Source organism: Penaeus monodon, chromosome 6 (genome assembly GCF_015228065.2).
Source record: "Penaeus monodon isolate SGIC_2016 chromosome 6, NSTDA_Pmon_1, whole genome shotgun sequence".
In the NCBI taxonomy this organism is placed as follows: domain Eukaryota; kingdom Metazoa; phylum Arthropoda; class Malacostraca; order Decapoda; family Penaeidae; genus Penaeus; species Penaeus monodon.
The window spans coordinates 18,095,207-18,110,206 of record NC_051391.1 but is presented as its reverse complement, the minus strand read 5'-3'; the positions used below and the strand labels follow the sequence as shown (position 1 = coordinate 18,110,206).

General features: G+C 41.0%; 1 protein-coding gene across 1 annotated transcript in view; it reads right to left on the bottom strand.

Annotated features, from left to right (window-relative positions):
- Positions 1-12,819, bottom strand: part of LOC119574313 (protein MTSS 1-like) — a 136,258-nt gene extending 123,439 nt beyond the window's left edge. Inside the window, exon 1 of the mRNA XM_037921507.1 lies at positions 12,534-12,819. Coding sequence (XP_037777435.1) covers positions 12,534-12,611 — 78 coding nt within the window. The 5' untranslated portion in view covers positions 12,612-12,819. The remainder of the gene's footprint in view (positions 1-12,533) is intronic.
- Between the last annotated feature and the right edge of the window lie 2,181 nt (positions 12,820-15,000).

Sequence of the window (15,000 nt, the reverse complement as noted above, 5' to 3'; positions counted from 1 at the left end):
CACACACACACACACACACACACACACACACACACACACACACACACACACACACACACACACACACACACACACACACACACACACACACACACACACACACACACACACACACACACACACACACACACACACACACACACACACACACACACACACACACACACACACACACACACACACACACACACACATATATATATATATATATATATATATATATATATATATATATATATATATATATATATGAATATAATTTCTTCCTTCCCTATCTCCCGCCATGATCTGCCAGTGAAAAAAGAATCTAACACCCTTCTGTGTTTGCATCATGTCGTCTATTCCACATAAAGACAGATGACTTTTTATCGCCGCCGGCGCAGCTCCAAATAGCAGCCATCCAGGTCCAACAGGTAGTTCTTGCCGAGGCAATATGCAGTCTGCAATCACTGTCGTGAGCGTGACACAGCACACGGACAATCGCGTCGCATCGAGCTTTAATCGACATCTTGACACATAAGCGTAGGGAACGTCGTGCACCTTCCTTGATAACGCTCCCATGATATAAATATAATCTATTCTCTAAGACGATTATGGATGTTCTAGTAATAATTCTATGGCCTCTGTTTTATATTACGGGAATACATCCCAATCAGAACCCCTGGGACTTTCTTTCACATTACTCGGCCTTGCGACTTTCATTGTTTTTGTTCATCGCTATTCACATCAGGCAAACAAGCACAGTGCACCCAAGCGCCGGGGCGTACGAGGCTTTTCACATATCAGCAGACCCCGCCCTCGCCGTCCATTCTCTCCCTCCGCCCCTTTCCCCTTCTCATTGTCTCACTCCTTGTACATTCCCTCCACTTCGCCAATAGACATTTTTTTGGGGAGTAAAACATTCATATCTCGCATTTTTCTTTCTCTTTAGGGCCGTCTCCAAACACATTCGCCTTCTCACGTTCCTCCACGTTTACTTTCACTGTCAGCTGACCACGTTCATTCGCAACTCAATCACTCTCAATGGCAATTAGTGGAAAATAATTCTCAATCACGACTGCCGATTGCGTGCCGGCACAACCGTCATTATATAGTAGACCCCGAGACATTCCGTTAATGACTTTCACTTCTTAATGACCAACATTAAGAAAAAAAAGAATATTACATGTGATTAAAAAGAGATACTTCGCTAGCTAGCTATGATATCATGCGAGTTTTTTTTCCCGTATCGAAAGAATAAAGCCTAACAGAATGAAATAACACGATATTCGATACAAATATCCCTACTTCACTTAAACGAGTGAAAAGTCTTAATCTCTCATGAACATGCATACTAAACGCTTCGCTGCGAAACGTGGCGAAATAATTTCCTTGCATTTCAGTTTATTTGCCGAGGGCATAAGAAAGCGAAAATGTTGTTTGGCTCACGACACCTACAAAAAAGGTGACCTGTTTGTAATAAAATTTCCATTGTATTAACCTCGCAGTGGCAGCGCGAGGCACGATCGCCATCCCGCTTGGCCTAGCGGGATTCACAGCAGGTGGAAGGCGCGCTGTGAGAATAGCAAACGTCTTCACGGTAGTCTAAATAGTGACAATGTTCATGGTCAATTTCTGCTTTCGATTCCGCTCTTTGCCCGCATCTCTTTGGTCCCTTCCTCCCCATTGATCTTGCTCTCTTTTGTTTCAATTCTTCGCTTCACCTTCCTCTTCTCCCTTATCCTCTACTCCTAGTTCCACGTCTAACCCTTCTGCTCCCTCTCACCACCCGCTTCTCCACCTCCCACTCCTCCCCGCCCGCCCTTCACTACGTGACAAAAACTCCGTCACTGGACTTTCACCTGCGTCGACTCGGGTCAACCTAACATAACTAGAGTCAGTGGTTTATATCATGCCGCCACGCACCGTCATCGCCATTAACTTCAAAAAAGTACTCTTGCAGGATATGGCTTTCGCGAATGTATTTATTGCTTCTGCTTAATATTCAGACCTGTCATGTCTCTTCCAGAACGTATTTTTTCATATTCTATTACAAAGAAACCTCTGATATCACCGCCATTCTACTTTACCAATAATCTCACGGCCAGGTCGCATCCCCATTCCACTCCCTCTCTCCACTCCCTGCCCCGCCATCCCGCTGCAGTGCCACCGGAGTCTAGCTTCGTTCAAAGCTCACTCCCCCTAAAGTCCCGTGTCCGCCAGCTATACGTTTCTCCTGGCTATCCTCGCTCCGCCTTCCCTCCTGCTACACCGACCGGAGGATTAATGTTTCTAATATCTGCCAATTCTATGGAGAAAATATGAATATCATGGAAGTTACTTCGGTGTAAACAGGAAGCAAATGGCAACTATATCTTTCATCTGCATAAATAGACTATTCAGTAAGGATAGGATACGGTGTTAACGCGAGCCGTATTATTGCTGCGTATGCAAATTACGACAAATACATGCTTTCTATCATGAATTTACGAACCCATCAGCAAACGTTCTGAGTATGAGCCAAGTATTTAATGTCCACAGCCAGGTTTCGAATGTTGATAGAGTAGGCATCAGACTATACCTGTTCTTCTGTGAATAACAACATTAAAATGCAATGTACATGCTATTTTAAAAGGCCGTTAAAAATTATTAATAAAAAATAATCTACTACCTAAGCTCTCTGCTTAGCCATTTAGATCATATACTCGAATCACTGCTTTTGAACCACTACATTTAACTTTGAGAAATCACTGTTACGAATAACAAAAGCACATTTCCCCAAGCCTCACATAGATGAAACAGCAGTAACCGCCCGCGACCAGTTTTGCCACTCATAATCACATCATCATGGCCACACTGTCATCGCTGTGGCCAGCAGACCGATATATATTCCCGATCTCCAGCCCGAACCTTGTGGGATGTGCTTATGTGGGCATGAAATCTGAACCATCTCCATCATTTTACTTCTATCACCACCATCATCATCATCATTTTTGTCTTCTGGTTCCCACCCTCCTCTTCCTTATTCTTCCTGTTTTTATTTTATAGCGACTACAAACGTATTACCAAATCCCGCATCTTTATCGCTACGTTCATGAACTTAATCAATCAGAATTAAAACCTTAATGACGAGATGAGTATTAAAGAACGCCAGAGCGAATGGCTTCACAATTTTCAATCAAGTCAATCCCATAGGATGCAATGCGCCTCTAAAGTAGCGTGCTTATAAATGCCTCTCCTGACTGATAGGCAATAGCAGCATAGCTGATACGAAAACAGACTTTTATTCCTTATTGGTGTTGAGCGAAGGAAGTTTTTATACGAAATACTACTGATATTCGTTCGCATCAAGTGTCTCGTGTTTGGTTCTAAATATGACAATAAAAATGACATCCTTTCCGGAGCAAGACATTTGAAGAAGAAAAAAAACGCAAAATCACAATAGAGAAGAAAGTTCAGATATGTTTATCTACCTTATGTATGCATATTCGTATCTCTGACCCGCTTCCTTTTTTCTTTTTGTCTTTTCATTAAACTACAATTCTCCATTCCATCTATCATCTGCACAGTCATATCCGTTTACTTCTAAAACATTTCTTTATTTGCTCCCTCTATATCAACAGTATGTCATCACAAACTTAAGTCATAGGGATGGTGATGGTGTTGATGGTGATGATGATGATGACGATAATGGTGGTGGTGATGATGATGATGATGATGACGATAATGGTGGTGGTGGTGATGATGATGATGATGATGACGATAATGGTGGTGTGGTGATGATGATGATGATGATGATGATGATGATATGAATAATGTGTGTTGTGTTGTGTGTGTTTTGGATGTGTGTATTCTATGGTGTTGGGGGTATAGTGTATTTGTGGTTATTTTTATTTTTTGTTTATAATATATATTTATTTATATTATCATATGTTTTTTTTTGGGTGTTGGGTTCTGGTGGTGATGATGATGATGACGATAAGGTGGGGGTGGTGGGGGTGGTGATGATTTATGATGTTATGATTATGATGATGATGATAATGATGATGATAATTATGATGATTATGATGATGATGATGATGATGATGATGATGATGGTGATGATGATGATGTGATGATTGATGATGATGTGATGATGATGATGATGATGATGACGATAATTATGATGATTATGATGATGTGATGATTAATGATGATGATGATGATGATGATGATAATGGTGGTGGTGGTGGTGGTGGTGGTGGTGGTGGTGGTGGTGATGATGATGATGATGATGATGATGATGATGATGATGATGATGATGATGATGATGATGATGGTGATGATGATGAAGATGATGATGATGAAGATGATGAAAATAAAGATGACTGAAAAGATGAAGAAGATGAAGATGATGAGAAAGAGAAAGAGAACATGGAGCGAAGATAAAGATGGAGAATGTTATGGAGATGGAGATAGAGGTGGAATTGGAGATTCATGATGATGATGATGATGATAAAGATAGTAATAAAAATATCGATAACCAATAATACACGATATTAGCTACTAACAACAAGCAAACTTTTTACATACCAGATCACGGTTTAATCATTTCTCTAAACGAGCTATTAACAGAACATGATAAGCAGCTAGGTAACTCGGCGCGCCGATAAAACGTTAAAAGACGGAAAAAGACCAATATACCACCGTCAATAAACCGCTAGTACCGTTAGCCCCTCCATCAAAGGGAACATTATGCCACTTTTCAAGGATTTATGGATACAGTCATTGGCCCGTGCGCGGGCACCTCGCCAGGAAGAGTATCGCGGTAAGCAAAGGTACCATTCTTGGGCGAGTTGGAGTTTTCAGATGTGTCCTTTCTGACACTGGAAATACTGGGGGCTTCCTCGAAAATTCGTATTTACTTAATAATTCTAAGAATAACTGCGTGAAAAGTAAATTAAGCGCAAGTGTGCTTGGCAAAGGTGTGCGCAAAGAACATTACTTTTAAAAGCTTATCTCCGATATGGCTGTCGCACCCGTAGGTCCGACAACCCAGTCGTAATGCATGTTAAACTCGCCTTTACTGGCTCCTACGCTTATTGATGGCTCGCACATCACTTGAAAGAGGTACCTAACTCTTGATAAATCACACAAAACGAGGAACTCATTAGGAGAAGAAAGAAAAATGGACCCGATACAGTTTACTGAGTTACTATAAGCGGTTGGGAGTCTGAATTATGAAAAGGCTCTGCCTCGCTAATTAATAACTCACAATTTCGTTACCTACGCAAGTTTCTCCTCGTTTGTCTTTTGCTTTCCTTGTCACAGAGAAGGTTAGAATGAATTAATATTTCTCTGACCAACAGATATGTTTGGCACTGCAAGATTTTTTTATTATATTATCTCATATTTCATAACCATACCAATCAGAGTTGAACTTTTCGTATATCGACCCGTTAAACATAGTGCTAGAAGTTAGCTTAGTTATAAAATCAACGAGATTTCGAAGATCAGCAAAAGTGATAAACATGACAAATGAAAAGCTGGGGCCCATTCAGTGAGCTATGGTAACCTTAAAATTTTATTTGACTATTAGAACTGGTGGCGCAAAAAATAACAATAATAGTGATAATAATAACACCAACAGCAGTGAAAGTGGTGATAGTAATTATTAATAATAATAATAAGTATAACAGTAAAATTAACAATGATGATGATGATGAAGATGAAGATGAAGATGAAGATGAAGATGAAGATGAAGATGAAGATAAAGATGATGATGAGATGATGATAATGGTAATAATAACAATAACAAAAACAAAACAAAACAACAATAATAATAATATTAATAATAGCATAATTACATGATGATGGTGATAGTAACCGCCAGTATTTAAAGCAAGGAAAAAAACATTTTTAATTCTGAAACCTCAACAAAACCAGTTTAAGCATTATTTTTTCATATAAAATGTAATATAATAAATCTTAAAACGGGTTCATCAAAAGATAAAACAATTTATCAACTCTCTCACTGCGCCTTTCATAACTGTCATTCTTCTCCCTTCTTTACGCCCTTCATCCTTCATTCTTCTATTCCTCGTTTTTATCTCCAATCCTTCACACTCCTTCCACTCTTTCCTCTCTTTCCTCTGATTCACTGTTACCCCCTCATCTTCCGACACAGAGGCGGCGAGGTCGGGTCACGTGAGGGCCAAGAGGGCTGGGCGTGTGTCACGGGTCACAGCCCTTCCTGCCCCGGCGGATGTCTCACTTCCCCGCCGCCCCGCGCTGAGGCCTTGGGGCGAGATGAACGACGGATGGTGGGAAGGGCAAGGGGAGAGAACGACACGAGATGACCCGAAAATATGAAGAATTAAGGATGCGAGAGTGGCAAATGAGAGCAAGCTGAGAGCCGGGGAAGATAAAAACAATTTGCCCGACTATCTAAAGGGCCGGGTTTAATCCTAAAGGAAAGGAAATGCCTACGGGTATGTTACAAAATATGATCATGGAAAGTTAGGAATGGCAGAGTGCGCTAAATAGTGTGGAGGAATCTCCAATACTGCGAGCGAGGTGGCATTGTTAAGATATCAGATGGAAGAAAAGGTGACGAATTAGTAGAGGTGGGGACATTAACGATAGTGCTTGGAGTAGAAACATCAGTGGAAACTAAATGCCGAAACTACAATGACTCATAATTCTGAGCTTGATCATTGGAGTGCATTTGTTAAGATTAGGAACTGCAAAATCAGAGCCCGGGTGCCTTGTCTTCGCAGCTGCAGTGCATTCGACGCCTAAACGCCCATTTAACCCAGCCATTATATGTAATCTTGTCTCGCATCTCCCACGTGGCAGGATCTCTCACAGTGTGTACCGGAACTACGTGATGCTTCAATGGAGCATATGAACGACATAGCATATAAACCATCCGCAAGTCCACAATTCTGAACAAAATTCGTCAGTTTAGCACTACTGAATTTCATAAACTGATGACCTGTTTTCCGGTCAATTCACCTACAGCCAGCTCAACAAAATGACAGCTCCGGCATCTGAGCCATTCTACGAGCAGACTGCGAGATGTGCACTGTCAACCTCTCAGTCTCGCGACCCCACGATGACCTCAGTGCTGACGGTGCAACTGAAATCGTCACTGTACGTAGCATGGTGTGGCGCCCCTCACTCTCGTTCCTGAATTCATGAAATACAACTGAGTCACCGGGCTTATTCTGAGGAACTTAAATAGCTTCTTGCTGATACATATTTTATTAACGAAAGAAAGACAGTGGTAGACCCGATATATATGTAGGACGGAAGACAGAACTCTGGAAGTTCACATCTTAAATACTGTTAAGTACATGATGAATTTATGCGACGATTCATGTTGCTGTTTTTCTATGCATTCAGATACCAAGTTATGGCTAATGTACTTTCTGTACGAATGATAAGCCATAAATATCCTTAGTAATCATAGTGACTGTGCTATTTCCGTGGTTGCCAAAACGATTATTTCAAAATCAGGTTATTGCCGTATATGACAACCTCATTAGCTATGCATGTCTCTGCCTGATCTCACGACAAAGCTAGAGGCGTATTGCATTGTCTCGGCGTGACATTAGCACCTGCCACACATAATCGTTGTGCATAATCGCATTCGTGAACCCGCAGTGCATGTCGATCGGCACCTGACCATTACCCTCGTGAACTCCAAGCGATCCACGACAAATTAGCTTTGGTGAACCGTTCACGTGCCTCTAGTGATCGATCGGTTCTCTCTCTGATGATTGCACTGCAATGTAATGACACAATACCCTTCATTAACGTGTGCTATAATTACCTAAACGTTGCATCTCCCCAACTCGTATCTCGAGACCACAGCGAGTGGGGCCTTTCCGCCTCACTAACAGGCTGACCTCGACTCACCTCAACCAGTTTCGCTTGAGTAACGGATTGACACTGTAAACGTGGTTTCGTAAGCTCTTTGGCGTTCTCATTTTTCACGAGGCGTGCTTTAAAGATAACCTTAATCTTAAATACTTTCACAGGGGAAAATAAATAAGATATCAGCATATATCATCCAGAGATAATAAGGAACTCAATGTACAACAGTTATTCAACTGTCTTAAGTTACGCGTTGCAATTCTTAGACATAATCAAACTTATTAACAGTGTCCTGTTGTCATTATTTTCCAGAAACATGATGCCAAATTCATTTTATCTTAATTTCAAAGACTAGATTGGCAAGCAATTATGAATAAAACATCCAGTGTTCGAAAAATGACACTCGCTGATAGTGAGAGAGATATATATATGGACAGGAAAGGAAAGATAGGTAGACCTTTGCTCTTAGTCTCATATAAGCAGAAGTTGCCATCACTCAAATGACACACACACTAATTTTCACCAATTCATCATCGCACGACACGAACAGCGCTTCCGACCCTCCCTGTTTTGATACAGGGACAAACATGGTTCCTGTGAACTGCCCGCCTGAGGTCAAGAGCACCCCGTCGAACTGCCAGGAAACAATTTGTTCCGCTAAAATGACCCAAACTTAGAAAGGGTTTTCTGTTCAGTCATGAAACTCAAAGTCCATACTCTATCCACCCATATAAGCCTACAACTAATGCAATTTTTTCTCAAAGCAAGCGGTTGTCGAGGAAAGCTGAATGAAGTTAACTCATGCGAGTGAAAGTAGGCCTATATATTTGGGAAACATCGCAGTTGCGATTATGTCCATTCTCTTTGTTTCTCCACGCCTCTGAACTCCCCGAGCTCTCTCTTTCTCTGTATCTGCCATGAACAGATTCTCTTCCGCCTCTGAGAAACAGAAAGCCCAAGCCTAACCCTTTTTCGTCACCCCCACCCCCTTCCTTTGCTGGTCTTGAATCCGTTAAATCATTCTCCTCACGGGCCCTACATTCAGCACCTGGTAGCAATCGAGAGATTTTCCGGCAGGTAAGTGTAAACAATACCAGCCCGAGAGGCGTGTCAGTGCCCCGTGGGTGCAGGGAGAGGGAGAAGGGTAGAGACGGTCACGCCTTCTGCTTTTGGGAAGGAAGCAGGGGAGGTGTGGAAGAGCAGACGCACGTTGTTTATTTGTGTGTGTGTGTGTGTGTGTGTGTGTGTGTGTGTGTGTGTGTGTGTGTGTGTGTGTGTGTGTGTGTGTGTGTGTGTGTGTGTGTGTGTGTGTGTGTGTGCGCGCGCGCGTGTGTATGATAACATAGGCTACATACAGGCATTCCTCCGAATTAACATCATGGTAGCATTTCTGTGACTCAAAGGACACCAAGCCAATCTGACATAATTTTCTGGTCTACGGCAGCAGCGCCTCTTGCAGTGTCACGGCACACGTTCCCGTATACAGTAACGCACGTAGGTGTAGTACATTATACCAGTGGTTGTAAAGTTGCCCGTCTAATCCCCACAGCCCCAACGCCCTGCAGTGGCGGCTTCCTCCCCTCCCGAGGGAAGATGGGCGTGGCTGCTTCGGGGGAAACGCGAGCGAAGGGAAGGAGGGAGTGGGAAGCGAGGGAAAAGGAGGAGGACACTGTAAGAGGGGCGTTCGGGAAGAGAAGGGAAGCATGCCCAAGAAGGAAGAGCAAGGAGGTTCAAGTGAGGTGCTGATCCGGAAACAAAGAGAAGGGAAGGGGGGAAACAAAGAAAACGCAAGTCAGAAGATAACAGAAAGTAAGGTCAGAAGATAACAGAAAGGTAAAAGTGAGGACAGAAACGTAAAAAATCAAATGAAAAGGGTAAGTAATATATACTTACGATGTGGCTGATGTTACTGAACTTATTCGTGCTACTGCTCTTCATGGTATCCCACTGTTTATCAAAGCAATTTATAGTCTTTACATCATTATCGTTATCTATTACTGTAGAAATAGGTTTAATCAAAATTCTTTTAACTAATGATAATCGTTGTCATCGTGTTTTTTTTCAGAGCCAATATGCTTAAAACCATTCTGGAGACTTACTAAATATTTTTGGCAGACTTAATATATCATCGGCTATTTAACCCCTGTAACTAACACGGTATATCTTACGTTTCTATATACATGAAATATACCATAAAATACAGTGCAAGCAAAACAAATTTAGACGGTGATAAAGAAAAACGAAATTATTCAAATGAATATCTTGTGTTACAAAAATAAAATATATTTATATTAGTCCTTCCACCTTTGCGTCCGCCTACAATTATAATCAAACACCCTATTTCATCAACAATTTTGAAAGGAAAGCATCGCTTACTGTTTAACGGAAAGTTTGTGAACATCTTGGCAAAATAGAAAACATGATTGCCTTTTCAAGTGCTGCACTTACTATTGACTGTTAAATATATTCAAACGATATTTATGGAATATAATATAATGTGTACTTAAACATATACGTGTTTACTTTTCCGAAAACAATGTCAACAATATATTTTACTTCTATAATTCTTTATAATTCGTAACCACTAACTCATAAATAACTGTATGCCTACCATGGACACGCCCATTCCTTTAACATCTTAGCTTAAAAGCTTATCTGACCTTCCTGTACCTAACGAACTAGTAGTTGATGTATTGCTTTTCTATCCTGATGGATGAGCTAGCATGCAGCCTATATTGTGAATTTTATAGCAAACACACGATAAAGGTAACGTATAACTTTTAAGACAATACTGTGTTTTGACAAAACCTTATGCGTGATTCAACGGATCTGATAAACCGAGAATGCTTATAGGCACACATACTCGTGTGCACATCTTAGTGAACATTCTGGGGACGTGCAATGAGGTTGGCCTACAGCACAGTCATACTTGGGCCGCGTGGGCGAGGGAGACTATGATTATAGCAGCTGCCGGGGGAGCTGATCGATAGTTCACCCCCCTTCCACCGGTCCACCAACCACATATATACTCACCTATACCTTAAAATGATATCATTCTAATTCATTTACATGATTTGGTACATATGCTAGCTAATGGACTAAATCTGTGGACGTGAAAAGTATTAATAGGCCTATCATTGGATCATTCCCATCAACATATTACAGCGTCTCTGTCCAAAATACAATACATGGAAGCATGAACATGTGGTTGAGCGAGAGAATGTCGATGTCACAAGCAAATGTACAGATTGACATCAACATCCATTCCTGGGACAAGGGATGTTTTGTTAATGAACCTCTGAATTCCGTTTTTAGTGGGTCATATTGTTGTGTTATTAGCCACTACGGGCAGATAGGATGTGCAACATCTATATAGGCCTATATATTATATGTATGTGTGTATGTATGTATGTATGTCTATACACACATACACATGTGTGTAAGTCTGTATACATGTATGCATACATGCATGCATATATGTATGCATGTGTACATGTATGTATGTATATATGTATGTATGTATGTATGTATCTATCTATCTATCTGTATATGTGTGTGTGTGTGTGTAAGTCTGCGTGTGTGTGTCTGAGTGTGTGTGTGTGTGTGTGTGTGTGTGTGTGTGTGTGTGTGTGTGTGTGTGTGTGTGTGTGTGCGTGTGTTGGTGTGTGTGTGTGCGCGGCGCGTGTGTGTGTGTGTGTGCGTGTGTGTATGTGTGTGTGTGTTGTGTGTGTGTGTGTGTGTGTATGTGTCGTGTGTGTGTATGTGTCTGGTGTGTGTGTGTTGTGTGTGTGTGTGTTGGTGTGTGTGTGGTGTGTGTGTGTGTGTGTGTGTGTGTGTGTGTGTGCTGTGTTGTGTGTCTGCGTGTCTGCGTGTATGTGCGCGTGTCTGCGTGGTATGTGGTGTGTGTCTGCGTGTATGTGAGTGTGTGTGTGCGTGTGTATGTGAGTGTGTGTGTGCGTGTGTATGTGAGTGTGTGTGTACGTATGAGCGAGAGTATACTATGTGTATGGTAGTTAGTATGCTCTTTGGCGCCTCGATCAGTACATTTGTAAAACTATGTATGTGTAAACTTGTAATACCGCTTCATAGCGTTGATAACTCTTTCATGTGGAAGATAATAGTTTTTTTTTCACTAGTTACCTTATGAAATGTGTCGATAAAATATCTACGAGAATGGTAAATATATATAAGTAAACGCTAATAACTTTCCAATTGTTTTGCCTCGCCATATTTCTTCTGATATTTGTATATCAAAATATAGTTTAACCAAGAAGTTAGAGCAAGTACACAAGAAATAATCAACTGCAAAAAATCAATCTTATATACAGCCACTGTGGATGGAGTTTCTCGGCACCTGGGGAGCAAAAATCAATAACATTCGCTGGTCAGACCGAAGCTTTGTCGACAGTAACTACCAGTCACTAGGCCTATCACAGTCTGTCTTCAACAGATATGTAATATTACAAACAAGTACATCTCAAGCTTTAATATCTCTGAATGGGTATCGCAGAACGTTTTCTTTGACAATGCACAGATGACAAATAACTCAAACAACAGTAGGCCTAGCTGAGTCTGCGTCACTCCCCCTCCGCTGTAAACAAGCTTCGCGAATATAGGAAAACTCATATGACACTGCCAAAGGCTGCAATAATATGCCTGATGTTTGTATGAACTGCAATTTCACAATGTCTTACCTTCATATCATTGACCACTGTTTGGAACAATCCAGCCAGGGCTGAACAGTCCCGGTCCAATGTATGTATCACTTCCATGGTGTTAATCTTACTGGCAGTTTAGTTTTATATAATTTTTATGCTAAAAACGAACACATTATTCACAATACAGCATTGAGTCCCTCGGGAATACCCTAGGTCCATAAGGGTTTCCTTCATCTGTGAAAAGAAACACTAAACTCAAGTTTCCAAGATTTCTTTCACCGCAGCAAAGGATACAAGCGACACTACCTACACAGGCAACTGCTACTCGGCAACTAACTCAGCCGACACGCTGCCAGGCGAGATATTCAGAGGTGGAAAACATATCGTACCATTTATAGTTTCTAAATACTTTGCCAGCAAATATGGCAATATTTAACTACCATTAAATGTTGAAGTTAAAGTAATGAATATTTTTTTCATGTCATCAACCTCAGAGACATTACTTGTAACTTCACGTTCGGTATTATCTACTGTTGGATTTTGGTGTGTACGGGAGTATAATAGTACTGCACATTTTGACGCATGCGTTTTCACACGACATACGCACGCACACACATACACACACGCATGTGAGTGAGTGAGTGAGTGTGTGTGTGTGTGTGTGTGTGTGTGTGTGTGTGTGTGTGTGTGTGTGTGTGTGTGTGTGTGTGTGTGTGTGTGTGTGTGTGTGTGTGTGTGTGCATATATATACATATATATTTATATATGCAAATGTATATATACATACTTGTGCACATATATATATCCACACACACGCATATAAATATATATATATATATATATATATTATATATGTATATATATGCACACATATATTTACATATATACATGTTCATATACATATATATGGGGCCGCGGTGGCCGAATGGTTAGAGCGTCGGACTCAAGACTGTCACGACGGCAATCTGAGTTCGAGGGTTCGAGTCACCGGCCGGCGCGTTGTTTCCCTTGGGCAAGAAACTTCACCTCCATTGCCTGCCTAGCCACTGGGTGGCCAAGCCAGCTCAAGTCAGTGCCGGGTAAATAGAGATGGTTACTCGATAAAAACACCGGGCTGAAGGCAATGGCAAACCACCGCTCTAAATTGCTAAGAAAAAAAAAATCATGGAAGCCCATGATCGTCAAGGCCGCGGTGGCCGAATGGTTAGAGCGTCGGACTCAAAACTGTCACGACAGCAATCCGAATTCGAGGGTTCGAGTCACCGACCGCCGCGTTGTTCACCTTGATTGCCTACCTAGCCACTGGGTGGCCAAGCCAGCCCAAGTCAAGTGCTGGTCCCAAGCCCGGATAAATAGAGAGAATGATTACCTAAAAAGGTACCACCGGCACTCTCCGTGGAAAGGAACTGGGGACCCTACCACGTACTCACTCCAAGAGCATCACAACATGAAAACTACAATTAAGTATCATGCTGTGACCACGGCGGCTCAGATATGAACCTACCGTTAAAAGAAGATACATATATATATATATACATATATATGTCTACATATATGTATATATGTATATATACATATATATACATGTGTGTGTGTGTTAGTGTATATTCATATATATATACATATGTACATATATACACATATATATTTGTGTGTGTGTGTTTATACACACACATATAATATATATACATATATTATACATATATATATACATTTATATATCTATATATATATATATATATATATATATATATATATATAAACATGCACACACACACACACACACACACACACACACACACACACACACACACACACACACACACATATATATACACACACACATATATATACTTATACATATATATATATATACATTTATATATACACATTTTATACATATATATACGAGTACATATATACACTGTATACACATATATATGTATGTATATATGTATATATATATATATATATATATATATATATATATACACACATGCAGACACACCTAAATATATATATATATATTATATATATATATATATTATATATATATATATATTATTCTTTTAACGGTAGGTTCATGTCTGAGCCGCCGTGGTTACAGCATGATACTTAATTGTAGTTTTCATGTTGTGATGCTCTTGGAGTAAGTACGTGGTAGGGTCCCCAGTTCCTTTCCACGGAGAGTGCCGGTGGTACCTTTTAGGTAATCATTCTCTCTATTTATCCGGGCTTGGGACCAGCACTTGACTTGGGCTGGCTTGGACACCCAGTGGCTAGGTAGGCAATCAAGGTGAAGTTCCTTGCCCAAGGGAACAACGCGGCGGTCGGTGACTCGAACCCTCGAACTCAGATTGCCGTCGTGACAGTCTTGAGTCCGATGCTCTAACCATTCGGCCACCGCGGCCTTGACGATCATGGGCTCCCATGATTTTTTCTTAGCAATTTAGAGCGGTGGTTTGCCATTGCCTTCCGCCCGGTGTTTTTTTTTATCGAGTCA